Here is an 11,757-nt window from a genome sequence, read left to right as displayed (position 1 = left end):
AAAACATAAAAGAGAGGGGGGAAGAACAGGAGTGGAGGGTCGGGCTTGCTGGAGGCTGGTCTGCGCGATCCTCTGCTGCCCCTGCTGGCTGCATGTCTCCTTGCAGCCTGCCTGCAGGTCGCAGCGGAAGCCGGGGACGGGGTGAGGGTGAGGGGAGGGAGGAAAGACTATCAAAAACCGCATCAAGAAACCAGAGACTAAGGTGGCATCTGGGTGGACCCAGCCCGTTCTTCCCTCGCCGTGGCCTGCAGCACTGCTCCCCCTCCCCCCCATGAGAAAACGGGCCCCAGGGCCTTACAACCTTCCTTTGCCTTCATTGCCCAAACCAGGGAGCAGGGCTTGGAGTCTGGGGGCACATTGACCTGGTAGCCGATCTGGAAAGTTCAGGACCTGAACTTCCAGGACTCCTCCTCCTTCCTCTCCTCCTCCTCCCCCTCCCCTCCCCCTCCTCCTCCTTTCCCTCCCCCTCCCCTCCCCCTCCTCCTCTCCCTCCTCCTTTCCCTCCCCCTCCCCTTCTCCTCCTCCTTCCCCTTCTCTTCCTCCTTCCCCTCCCCCTCCCTTTCTCCTCCTCCTTCCCCTCCCCCTCCCCTTCTCCTCCTCCGTGCTCATGCTCGGAGGTTTCTCCTGGCTCTGCACTCAGGAATCACTCTTAGCAGTATTGGGGGAACCATAGGGGGGTTGCCAGGGATCCAACCCAAGTCAGCCGTGTGCAGGGCAAGTGCCCTTCTCGCTGTACTCTTCCTCTGTTCCCCCGCCCCCTGCAAAGGAACCGCTTTTCTCAAGGATTAAAGAAGAGGCTGGGAGTAGGTCTCAGAGCTGAGCCACATGGGTTACATGTGTTGCACCGGGGGCGGGGGGACTGGGCTTGAGCCCCGGCACGGCCGGGAGCCAGCATTGGGAGTAGCCCCTGAGCTGGACAGGACGTAGCTCCCCCAAACAAAAATTAAGATCAGATACTATTTCATTTGGGGCCTCAGGGCTTACTCCCTTGCACCTGCCGTGGCCTCTGCCAGGAGCCCCCCACCCTGGCTCTCTCCCCACCCCGGCTCTCTCCCCTCCTTCAAGGTTGCAGGAGAACCCCCCTCCCCAAGGCCCCCCTTTCTCTCTTGCCCAGCTCAGTGCTCTGATGGCCTGCACCCCAGGGCGGAAATCAGTCCTGATTTCTGATTGCGTTTCCCGCCACCTTCCCCCCTTTGCCCCTGGTGGTCAGGCCAGGCTTTGTCTGTACCACCCACCCCTCACCCCTCCAGAGCTCCAGCACCCTACAGCGAGATCTACAGCAACATGGCTTCTTTATTGTAGAATTAAAGAATAAATTAAGGGGTGACAGAGACCCCAGTAGGCACCCAGAGTGGTGGTGGAGAGGAGGGACTTGCTTTCCTGAGGGGCTCAGGGAGGTTTGAGGGGGCAAGGCAGGGGTTGGCCATAGCTTTTGAGACTTTTATTTTGGTGGGGGGGCATTGGGTCATACTCTGCAGCACTCAGAGGGTATTTTCCTCTGTGCTCAGGGATCACTCTGTGGCTCTGCGCAGGCAGTGCTTGGGGACCAACTGCAGGCCCACGGTGGAACCTGGGCTGGCTCTGAGCCATCTCTCTGGTCCTTGAGACCGGCTTTTATTGTTTGGATGATTTGGGGGCCACAGCCCGCAGTGCTCAGAGCTGACTCCTGGCTCTGTGCTCAGGGTCACTCCTGACTCGGGCTCTGGGCTCTGGGCTCTGTCAGTGGCTCCAAGGGTCTGTTGATGTGACGAGGGGCACAGGCTGGTCCTCTCTCAGAGGTTGGGAGCAGGCCTGCGATCCCCTTCGCACCCAGATGGGGGCGACTCTGAGCCCAGGCCAGGTCTCTGCAGGGATATGACGTGTGTGCGCGGGGCTGCAGACTCAGAAGTCCGCAGAGTCCCCTCCCGAGGCCAGACTGCCTCTTTTCATGGGTCCATGGCCTGGTCCCCTTCTGCCCCGGTGAGACTGTGGGTGTGAGCCCGTCAGGGGGGCGCTGGCACCAGCTGGCAGTAAGGGGCAGGGTCGGGGGTCAGCAGGTCCTGGAAGGGGAGCAGAGAGAGGGTGGTGAGTGGGGGTGAGAGTTGAGGCAACTGAGAGGGACACAGTGGGTGAGAGACACGGAGACAGAAGGGGGGCCGGGAGGAGGAGCGACAGCCGTGGACGGGAGCGGGGCCAGGAGGGCCGAGCCCTGGCGTGGCCTGGGGTGGCTCCCGTCTCTCTCTGCACTGCATTCCCTCCCGAACCCCTGCAACCCTCGCTCCCTCTCAGCGGGGCTGTGACGGGGCTCCTGGGGGAGCCAGACAGCCCGGTTTGGGGGCAGATTGGCGAGGACAGCAAGCCCCGTGGTCCAACCCCCTCCCCGCAGCCCCCCACCACAGCCAACCTGGTAGTGCTGGTTCTGTGGCTCCAGGAACTGGAGGGGCAGCGGCGGTGGCAGAGGCTGCAAGGAAGGCATAGGTGAGCCAGCCCCCTGTGACCTTTGGCCTGTGGTGTTTGGCTAGACCTGGAGTCCCCCTCACCATGGCCCCTCTCTGGGCCATGCAGGTCCCCGCGAGGGTCTTTCCTTTCCCTTGGAAAACTTGAGTGTCACAGTTGCCAAACTGCCTGCCCCCAGGCCCCTGGGGGGTTCTGCAGACAGCTGGTGGGGGTTGGGGGGGCGCTCGGCAGTTGTGGCTTTAGAGGGCTTGGGTGGGGACTCACCACAGTGGATTTCAGGGACCTCGTGTCGCTGAGGGGGGACACCAGGATGGTGGGAGACGGCATCACTTCATAAACATTGTCAACATCTGAAGTAAAAAAGGTTGGGTGGGGGCGGGGAGCCTGTAGCCCGCCCACTCACTCATCCCTCCACCCAGCCATGCATATATCCACTCATCTGCACATCCATCCACCTTTCCACTCATCCATCCCTCCTTCTGTCCATCCATACCTCCATCTATCTACCCACCCATCCATCCATCCATCCATATATACATCCATCCATACATATATATAGCCTCTCATCCACCCACCCATCCATCCACCCTCCCATCCATCCATTCTTCCATTCATCTGTCCATCCCTCCTCCCACTCTCCCACCCATCCATCCACCCCTTCATCCATTCCTCCCTCCACCCACCCACCCATTTATCCATCTACCCATCCATCCACCCATCCATCTATCTACACATCATCCATCCATCCATCCATCCATCCATCCATCCATCCACCTGCCCACTCTCCCATCCATCTACCCATCTCTCCATCCATCCACCCTCCTATCCATCCATCCATTCATCTGTCCATCCCTTCCCCCACTCTCCCACCCATCCTTCCCCCATTCATTCATTCCTCCCTCCATTCACACACCCACACATCCATCTACACACCATCCATCCATCCATCCATCCATCCATCCATCCACATGCCCACTCTTCTATCCATCTACCCATCTCTCCATCAATCCATCCATCCATCTATCCACATGCCCCCTCTCTCATCCATCCACCCATCTCTCCATCAGTCCATCCCCCTTCTATCCATCCATCCATCCATACATACATATATACATACATACATACATTGAACATCTGTGCTGAACCCTCTTCCTGCCCAACCCTGTATCAGGCTCTTGGCAGAGACTGAGGCAGGCCTGGCCCTGTCCTGTGGGGGCTGACAGCCCGATAGGGGATACAGGGTCACCTAGAGTATACAGGACTAGGGTGATGGTGCCCAGAAGGCATCTTTGGGTCAGTCAAGGAGGGCTTACTGGAGGCGAGGAGATGAGAAGAGGAATGGGAGCTGGAGGAGCACTGAAGCCTGGGAGGCCTGGCAGGGTGGGTCAGAAATGGGGGAGGCCGAGGACCATGGGAAGGAAATGAACTTGATCCCCAGAGCACTGGGGAGCCGGAGTAAGAGGTGAGAGTATTAGGAGGCCCTGCCCGGGGTGAGTGGGAGTGAGGGAAAAGGCCCGGGTGATGAGGGGGCTGGGGGCTCTGGGACACGGGCTTGGGGTCTCCAGGTGTGACCGGGAGAGTGAACAGGTGATGGTGTCATTGAGGGGGAGAGGCTGGTTTGGGGCGCGGGTTGAAATGCTCAATTGTAGGAGCTGAGTCTGGAAGGCCCCGAGTGGGGGTGGGCGAGCCCTGGGGGTCCCACGCAGGGCACAGTGGGCTCTGGCTTACCAGTGCTGTGGCTGTGGCCCACCTCCGCTTTCCCTGAGTCTGTGCTCCTGCAGGCAGGGACGAGCTGCTGTTAGGAGGGTGACAGGCTTGGCAGGTGGGCAGGACCCTGAGGCACTGCTGGCCCCCAGGCTCCAGAGGGGAAGAAGGTCTGGACCGCAGAGGAGCCAAGATGAGGGGCCCCATCGCTCCTCTGTCTCCTCCCCAGCACCCAGCCACATGCCCTTCCTCAGTTTCCCCAGCTGCCACCCGATGCCAAGAAGCGAGTTTGTCAATGTCATGTACAGGGTCTGCGCACTCCCGGTCTGTCTGTCTCCCTATCTCTCTCTTTCTCTTTTCTTCTCTCTCCCTCTTTCCTTCTTTCTTCTTCCCCCTCCCTCCCTTCCTTCCTTCTGTCCTTCGCTCCTTCCTTCTCTCCCTCTTCCTTCCTCCCTCTCTCCCTCTTCCTTCCTCCCTCTCTCCCTCTTCCTTCCTCCCTCTCTCCCTCTCCCTTTCTTCCTTCCTTCCTTCCTTCCTTCCTTCCTTCCTTCCTTCCTTCCTTCCTTCCTTCCTTCCTTCCTTCCTTCCTTCCTTCCTTCCTTCCTTCCTTCCTTCCTTCCTTCCTTCCTTCCTATTATCTTTCTTGGTTTTAGAGCCACACCCAGAGATGCTCTGGGCTTACTCCTAGTCTCAGTGCTCAGGGAGGTATCACTCCTGGTGGGCTCTGGGATGAATCAAACTGGTTATTCACATGCAAGGCAAGTGCCATCCCCGCTGTACTATTGCTCCAGCCTCACCCCTGTGCCTCTTTCTATCTGCTCATCTGATCATCCACGGGAAGCTGCCCCTGGCACAATGCTCCCCAAAATTGCTCAGCAATATCTCAGGGCCAGGAGATGCTCAAAGGACTGGAATGGCGCATGCAGGAGCCCCGGGTTCCATCCCTCAGCACCTCACGACCCCCAGGGCACGGGACTGGGCTCTAAGCACTACCTCCAAACCCCAGATATCTGACCATAGATTGGGCACTGTCACAGACTCCGGGGTCATAGCTGGGAACATGCCTGGTCAAGACTCCTCATGTCTGGGAGCAGATGTTTTAGAGGAGAGCCAGATTCTGGAGAATTCCAACCGAGGCACGGAGTGGCCAGGGGACAGGGAAGGAAAATGAAGATGGGGCAGAGGTGGAAGATCTTGGGGGGCCTGGGTGGAGCTAAAGGAGAAAGTGACATTTGAGCAAAGGTCCACAGCAGCAAAAGTAATGAGGAAAAACATTCCTGCAGTTGAGGGAGGAACCTGTGCAAAGGCCCTGTGGCAGCAGGCTCAAGCAAAGGTACAGCCAGGAGAGGAACAGGGTCTCAGGGAGTGGAGGTACTGGACTGATGGCTGTCACCTGGATTCTGGGGGACCAGACGCACCAATTTCCATGCTCCTAACAGTGGCTGATTCTGTCTCTTCTTGCTATGTGTTTTTGGGCCACACCTGGCAGTGCTCAGGACTTACTCTTGTCTGAGTTCTCAGGGATCACTCCTAGCGGGGAGCCTTATGGGGTGCTGGGATTGAACCTGGGTTGGCCTCATACAAGGTAAGTGCCTTATTTTCTGTACTATTGCTTGGGTTGATTTTCTATTTTTCTTTTCTTTTTCTTCCTTCCTTCCTTCCTTCCTTCCTTCCTTCCTTCCTTTCTTTCTTTCTTTCTTTCTTTCTTTCTTTCTTTCTTTCTTTCTTTCTTTCTTTCTTTCTTTCTTTCTTTCTTTCCTTTCTTCTTTCTTTCTTCCTTTTTTGGGAGGGACTTTTTGGATCACACCCAGCGATACTCAGGGGTTACTCCTGGCTCTGCACTCAGGAATTACTCCTGGAGGTACTCAGGGGACCATAAGGGATGCCAGGGGTCAAACCTGTATCAACTCCATGACCTATCCCTTATGGATCTCTCTCTCTCTCTCTTTCTCTCTCTCTCTCTTCCTCTCTTTCTCTTGATGGGTGGTGGTTGGGCCCCATCCCCAAGTGCTCAGGGGCTACTCCTGATTTTGTGCTCAGGGGTCGCTCCAGGTGGTATTTGGAGAACCCTTCGGTGCTGGAGATGGGAGCAGGCTCGGCTAGCCCCTCCGCCCACCCTGATTTGCTCTTGGTCAAAGCAGGTCCAGTCTGGGCTGGGGAGGCAGCATGTCAGCCTGGGCACCGCGCAGCCTAGGGGGTGGGGGAGGCAGGTGAGGACCCCCATACCTGTGGCTCTGGCCCATGCAGCCTCGTGTCATCAGCAGGGAAGCAAAACTGCCCAGGACCAGGGCCCCGAGGGCCAGCGAGCCGACGATGATGGCCGCCAGGAGCCCAGTGCTCATGGGCAGGTGTGTGGAAGGTGGATCTTCATGCTTTTCTGTGGCTGAAAGACAGAGGGGGGCTGGGTGAGGTCCCAGGGGGCCACCGTACCACCACCCACCGGCCGTGGCTCTCCATGGGCCTCCATCTCCCCAATCCAGAGCTTCCTCCTGCTTTTTTTTGGGGGGGGGTGTTGGACCTGCAGTGCTCAGGGGTTACTCCTGGTGCTGCATGGAGGAAAACTTGAGGTGCTGGAGGTGGAATCAGGGTGACCCACCTGCAGGGCAAGTGCCTTAACCCCTGTCCTACCTTGCCAGCCCCTCAACATGGCTTTTTGGAGGGTGACTTGATTCGAGGTACAGCACCCCTACAGCCTGGGTCCCAGCTGTGCCGGGGGATCTCGGAGCTGCTCAGCATCCTTCAATCAGCTCCTTTTCAGCCCCGCGGCAGCTTCCGTGGCGGCTGCAAGCGCCCTGATTGATTTTCATGACCAAGTGCTGTCTTTTTATAACCAGCTCCATTTCCTGCTACTTATTCCAGTGCTCCAGGGGGCTGGGAAGGCGGTGGCCCCTGAGTCACCCTGAGCTCTGGGCTGGGGGGTGGCAATGGCACCTCCTCGCCCTGCTATGTGTGCCCTCGGGTGCAGCGGGGGGGGGGGGGGTTGTCTCAGAGACCCTCAGCTTGTGTCCCAGACACAAGCAGATTTCCAGGCCTGGTTTGGAAAAAGCTGTGGAGCTCCTGTCTGGGTCTTTCTGGAGGCTGCTTGGGTTCGCATCCCCCCCCCCCCCACCGCTGCCAGCCAGAGCTGGTGGCAAGCAGCGGGTGGGTGGCGCCCGCTGAGGTCCAGACCGATGCCCGCAGAGGCCCCGGGCGAGGTGCCGGGACACTGACAGAGGATTCCTCAGCGGAGTCTCGTCCTCGTGAAGTAGAGCATCTGGAGCCATATCACAGTGGGGAGGGCGCTTGCCCTGCACAGGGTCCGTCTGGGTTCAATGCCCGGCACCACATACAGTCTCCTGAGCCCCACCAGGACTGACCCTCGAGCACAGCCAGGTGTGACCCCACCGCACCCCCAAATGAACGAAATGCTGAATTCAGCCTCAGGGAGAGAACCCTGAGGGGGCGTCTACTTTGCCAGCAGAGGTTGGGTCCCTGGTCCTGTGCGGTTCCCCCCAACACCCCCCAGGAGCAAGTAATAGTTAGTGGCCTCTGAGCATTGCTAGGTAGGGCCTGAAGATCAGCCAAGCCAGCAAGCTGAGTGGAGATGTGGCACAGTGGCCGGGCACCGGCTTTGCGTGTGGGACTCCCCGAGATGGCTCCCTGACTCAAATATGGGGGAAAAAAATGGTGAACAGAGTAATCAAAAATAGTTGAGTCATGGTGGGGCTGGAGCAATAGCACAGCGGGTAGGGCATTTGCCTTGCACACGGCTGACCCGGTTCGATTCCCAGCATCCCATAGGGTCCTCTGAGCACTGCCAGGAGTAATTCCTGAGTGCAAAGCCAGGAGTAACCCCTGAGCATCGCCGGGTGTGACCCAAAAAGCAAAAAAAAAAAAAATAGTTGAGTCATGGGGCCAGTAAGGGAGGTGCAGAGGGCTGGGACTCGCAGCCTTTGTGCGGAGTCTGTGTTCCACCTTCCTCTAGTACCCCCAGGAGTGAGGAGAGGTTCCCGGCACTGGGAGTCACCCCCGAGCCCCAAATCAAATACAAACATGAGGATTGAGTGATGTGTCAATTCATCAAGTTTTGGTCAATGATAAATGCACATTCCATGAGGGCCAGCTGGGGGGTCCTCATTGAACTCTGCATGCAGTGGATAGGGTGGTGAAGGTCACGTGACCATGCGACCGCCTCCCAGGGGGCCTGATGTGGGTTGGGGTAACTGATCCGCTTCATTTCTCAGAGCACAGGACGGAGCCCCACTCTGTGTGTTTCTCTGGGCCTCTCCAGGCCAGGCACACAGTTAGCGCTTTCCCTTTCTTTCTGTCGGGTCACACCCAGCGATGCTCAGGGGTTACTCCTGGCTCTGCACTCAGGAATTACCTCTGGTGGTGCTCAGGGGACCATATGGGATGCTGGGAATCGAACCCGGGTCAGCCGCGTGCAAGGCAAACGCCCTACCCGCTGTGCCATCGCTCAGGCTCCATGTTGGTGCTTAATAAAGCATTTCCCCTCTCAGCCTGAAGGTGTAAAAGAGATGCAGCTGCATTCTTTTTTTAATTTTTAATTTTTTTTAATGTTTGGGTCACACCTGGCTGGTGATGCTCAGGAGTTAATCCTAGCTCTGCACTCAGGAATTACCCCTGGAGGTGCTCAGGGGACCATATGGGATGCTGGGAATTGAACCCGGGTCGGCCGCGTGCAAGGCAAACGCCCTACCCACTGTGCTATCGCTCCAGCCCCCACAGCTGCATTCTTGGGGGCAGATTTTGGTTCAGGTGCATGGTTCCATGAGTGAATTCAGTGGGCGATAGAGCCACCTGGGGGGTGGGGGTGTCTGGCTCCCAGCTGGCTTTCTAGTTTTTTTCTTTTTCTTTTTGGGCCATACCCAGCGATGCTCGGGGCTTACTCCTGGCTCTGCACTCAGGGATCCCTCCCTGCGGGGCTGGCAGGATCCTCTGGGATCAAACCCGGGTCAGCTGCCTGCAAGACAAATGCCCTCCCCGCTGTTCCATCTCTTCAACCCCCCCACACCAGGCGCTTGACCAACGAGGGGGGACCGGGTGAAGCAGGGAGCGAGGGGGCCTGGGCGGGCCACCAGTCTGAGCCTTCCCCTCGCCCCCTCATCCCGCCCGGCACTCACCGGCCACCTGCACTTGGGCCTCGGCCTTGAGGGACCAGGCGTGGCTGATGGTGACGGTCACGCGGTAGGTGCCGCTGTCCTCGGGCTGTGCGTGTCGCAGCAGCATGGAGCCGTTGGGGAAGCCCGTGATGTCGCGCTTCTGCATGGCGTTGCCGTCGCGCTGCGGGAGCTGCAGGTCGGGGAAGTAGGAGAAGAGCCGGGTGCTGCCCGACGGCTCCTCCCCCAGGTACCAGGCCACCTCCTGGAAGGTGTCCGGGACGCCCTCGACAGACAGCAGGAGGTCCTGGTTCCTGTGAGGATGCTCCGGGATCTTCCTGATGCTGAGGGTGGAGCCCGGGGCCAGCCAGAGGGCCAGGATGGTGGCTGTGGGAGGGCACCGGGGGGTCTGAGATGGGGGGCACACAGAGGCTCTGGGCTCCTCCTGCTGGGGTTGGGGGCGGGGGACTCTGCTGGTTGGTGGAGGCAAGGCTGGGCGTGGGGTTGAGGGGGCAGAGGGCGGCTTTGGGTGTAGGAGGGAGAACACTGCAGATACCAGCAATTTGCCATTTTGGGGGAGGTGTGTTGTGTGTGTGTGTGTGTCTTTCTGTGAGTGTGTATGTTTCTCTGTGTGTATGTGTGAGTCAGGGGTGGGGCAGAGCCTGCAGTGCTCAGGGGATCACTCCTGGCAGGCTCTGGGGACCATCTAGGGTGCTGGGGATTGAACCCAGGTTGGCCACATGCAAGGCAAGCGCCCTACCCACTGTGCTATCCCTCTAACCTCTGTGCGTGTGTTTCAGCCACAGTGTGCTCAGGGCCCGTCCTGGTTCTGTGTTCCGGAGGGACCCCCTGGTGGTGCTCAGGGAACCTTATGTCAGATGGGCAGAGCGCAAGGCACCTTGTCTCCTGGACTAACTCTCCAGTCCCTGTTGCAAAGTTTGTTTTTTTTTTATAATGCTTTTATAATTTTTTTTAATAACCCAGCAATGCTCAGGGGTTACTCCTGGCTCTGCATTCAGGAATTACTCCTGGCGGTGCTTAGGGGACCATACGGGATGCCAGGGATTGAACCCGGGTCAGCCGCATGCAAGGCAAACGCCCTACCCGCTGTACTCCAGTCCCCCTACTGCAAAGTTTTATCTGTTAGATTTTCTGTGGTCATGCACTAAATTTTTGGGCTCTCTGAACCAATCAATCAATTCACTCATCCCTCCAGCAGACCAATAGTTCAGGCATACAGATATAAGCTATATTTGAAATTCTAAGTACTGGGATGCATCATACTATAAGCAGATACAAAGAAATTCCTGCCCTCATGATCCTGCCTTTCTAGAAAGTTCCACATATAAAGGGATTTGGTGGTAGGAGGGGCATTAAGGCACTCGCCTAGGCCACAGCTGACTCTGTTTCTATCCCTGGCACCATAAACGGTTCAACAAGCGTCAACAGGGGTCCAGGGCTCCTGAGCACAGTGCCGGGAATAGCCTCTGAGCCTGGGTGGCCGGGGCCCCAGCCCTGTCAGAAAAAAAGGTTTGGTTGACGATTCTGCTGCTCTCCTCCCCCAGTTTACTCTCATAATTCCATCTTCCCTTACATCATCTTATTTTCTTTGTTTTTGGGCCACACCCAGCGGTGCTCAGCGATCACTCCTGGCAGGGTTCAGGGGACCATGTGGGGTGCTGGGGATCGAACCCGGGTTGGCCACATGCAAGGCAAGCGCACTAACAACTGTGCTATCTCTCCCTCCTCCTCCCTGCCATCTTCTAAGACACCCCCCTCAATATACCCACCCCATCCCCCACGATCCTAAGCTGAGTCCCCACCTTCTCCCCTCAGCCCAGGGACCCCCCTGTTTTCTGCTTACCTGAGAGCAGGAGGCCCTTTGAGACTCGGCCCTGGGCCCCCGTGGGAATCTCCATCGTGCTGCCTTGTGGGAGGCCGAGGGGCCCCCTGCTGGCTGCCCTTGGGTAGTTGGGGGGGCGCAGAGGGCTGGGCCCTGGCTGTCTGAAGCAGGCCAGCTCAGTGGGGGTCCCGGGGGTGCCTGTGGGACATGGCCAGGGCCGGCCGAGCCCTGAACCCCCTTTCTAGAGGCTCCAGAAGTCAGCCGGGCTCCCTGGGGCGGGTGCCCCTGTGCTGGCTGGTTGGACCAGTTCTCTGGGGTGACTGGGAAGTTTGGGGCTTTCTGGGCCTCCTCCCTCACCTCTCTCAAACTCCTCCCCCTGGCGCCGCTGTCAACAGCTACAGTAGCAGCAACAGAAACAGCCTCATGCTGCCAGTACAGTTCCTCCCCGGCCCGGCAGGCCGCCCTGGGCACCCACAACATCATCTGCACCCCCCAGCCCCCACACAACTGCTCCCACTTCACAGACAGGGAGACTGAGGCTCAAGGAGGGAGGCGATTCTACCAGCAGGCAGAGAAGGGGTTGGTTTGTTTTGCTCTTGTGGCCACACCTGAGGTGCTTAGGGTGGGTAGGGAGCTGTGACTTCCAGAGACGTGTGGAGAGATAGTACGGTGGGG

At 58.3% G+C, this 11,757-nt stretch overlaps 1 protein-coding gene across 1 annotated transcript; it reads right to left on the bottom strand.

Annotated features, from left to right (window-relative positions):
* Positions 1-1,982: 1,982 nt before the first annotated feature.
* Positions 1,983-11,158, bottom strand: CEACAM19 (CEA cell adhesion molecule 19). Its single transcript, XM_004607832.1, has 7 exons — positions 11,104-11,158; positions 9,264-9,626; positions 6,367-6,517; positions 4,165-4,211; positions 2,701-2,786; positions 2,384-2,440; positions 1,983-2,039 (listed from the first exon to the last, which is right to left on the bottom strand). The coding sequence occupies exons 1-7, from the start codon at positions 11,156-11,158 to the stop codon at positions 1,983-1,985; spliced, it is 816 nt and encodes a 271-aa protein (XP_004607889.1).
* Positions 11,159-11,757: the final 599 nt, after the last annotated feature.

Source organism: Sorex araneus, chromosome 8, assembly GCF_027595985.1.
Source record: "Sorex araneus isolate mSorAra2 chromosome 8, mSorAra2.pri, whole genome shotgun sequence".
Classification (NCBI taxonomy): Eukaryota; Metazoa; Chordata; class Mammalia; order Eulipotyphla; family Soricidae; genus Sorex; species Sorex araneus.
The sequence above is the reverse complement of the archived record's forward strand: the minus strand, read 5'-3'. Positions and strand labels throughout refer to the sequence as shown.

What these genes read in the sequence shown, in the direction of transcription:
- CEACAM19 (XM_004607832.1), bottom strand. Translation starts at nt 11,158, where the DNA reads ATGGAGATTCCCACGGGGGCCCAGGGCCGAGTCTCAAAGGGCCTCCTG. An exon ending in AAAGGGCCTCCTGCTCTCAG is followed by an intron (nt 9,627 to 11,103) that starts GTAAGCAGAAAA and finishes GCCCTCCCACAG; the next exon opens with CCACCATCCTGGCCCTCTGG. An exon ending in GGTCCCTGAAATCCACTGTG is followed by an intron (nt 2,441 to 2,700) that starts GTGAGTCCCCAC and finishes CCTTCCTTGCAG; the next exon opens with CCTCTGCCACCGCCGCTGCC.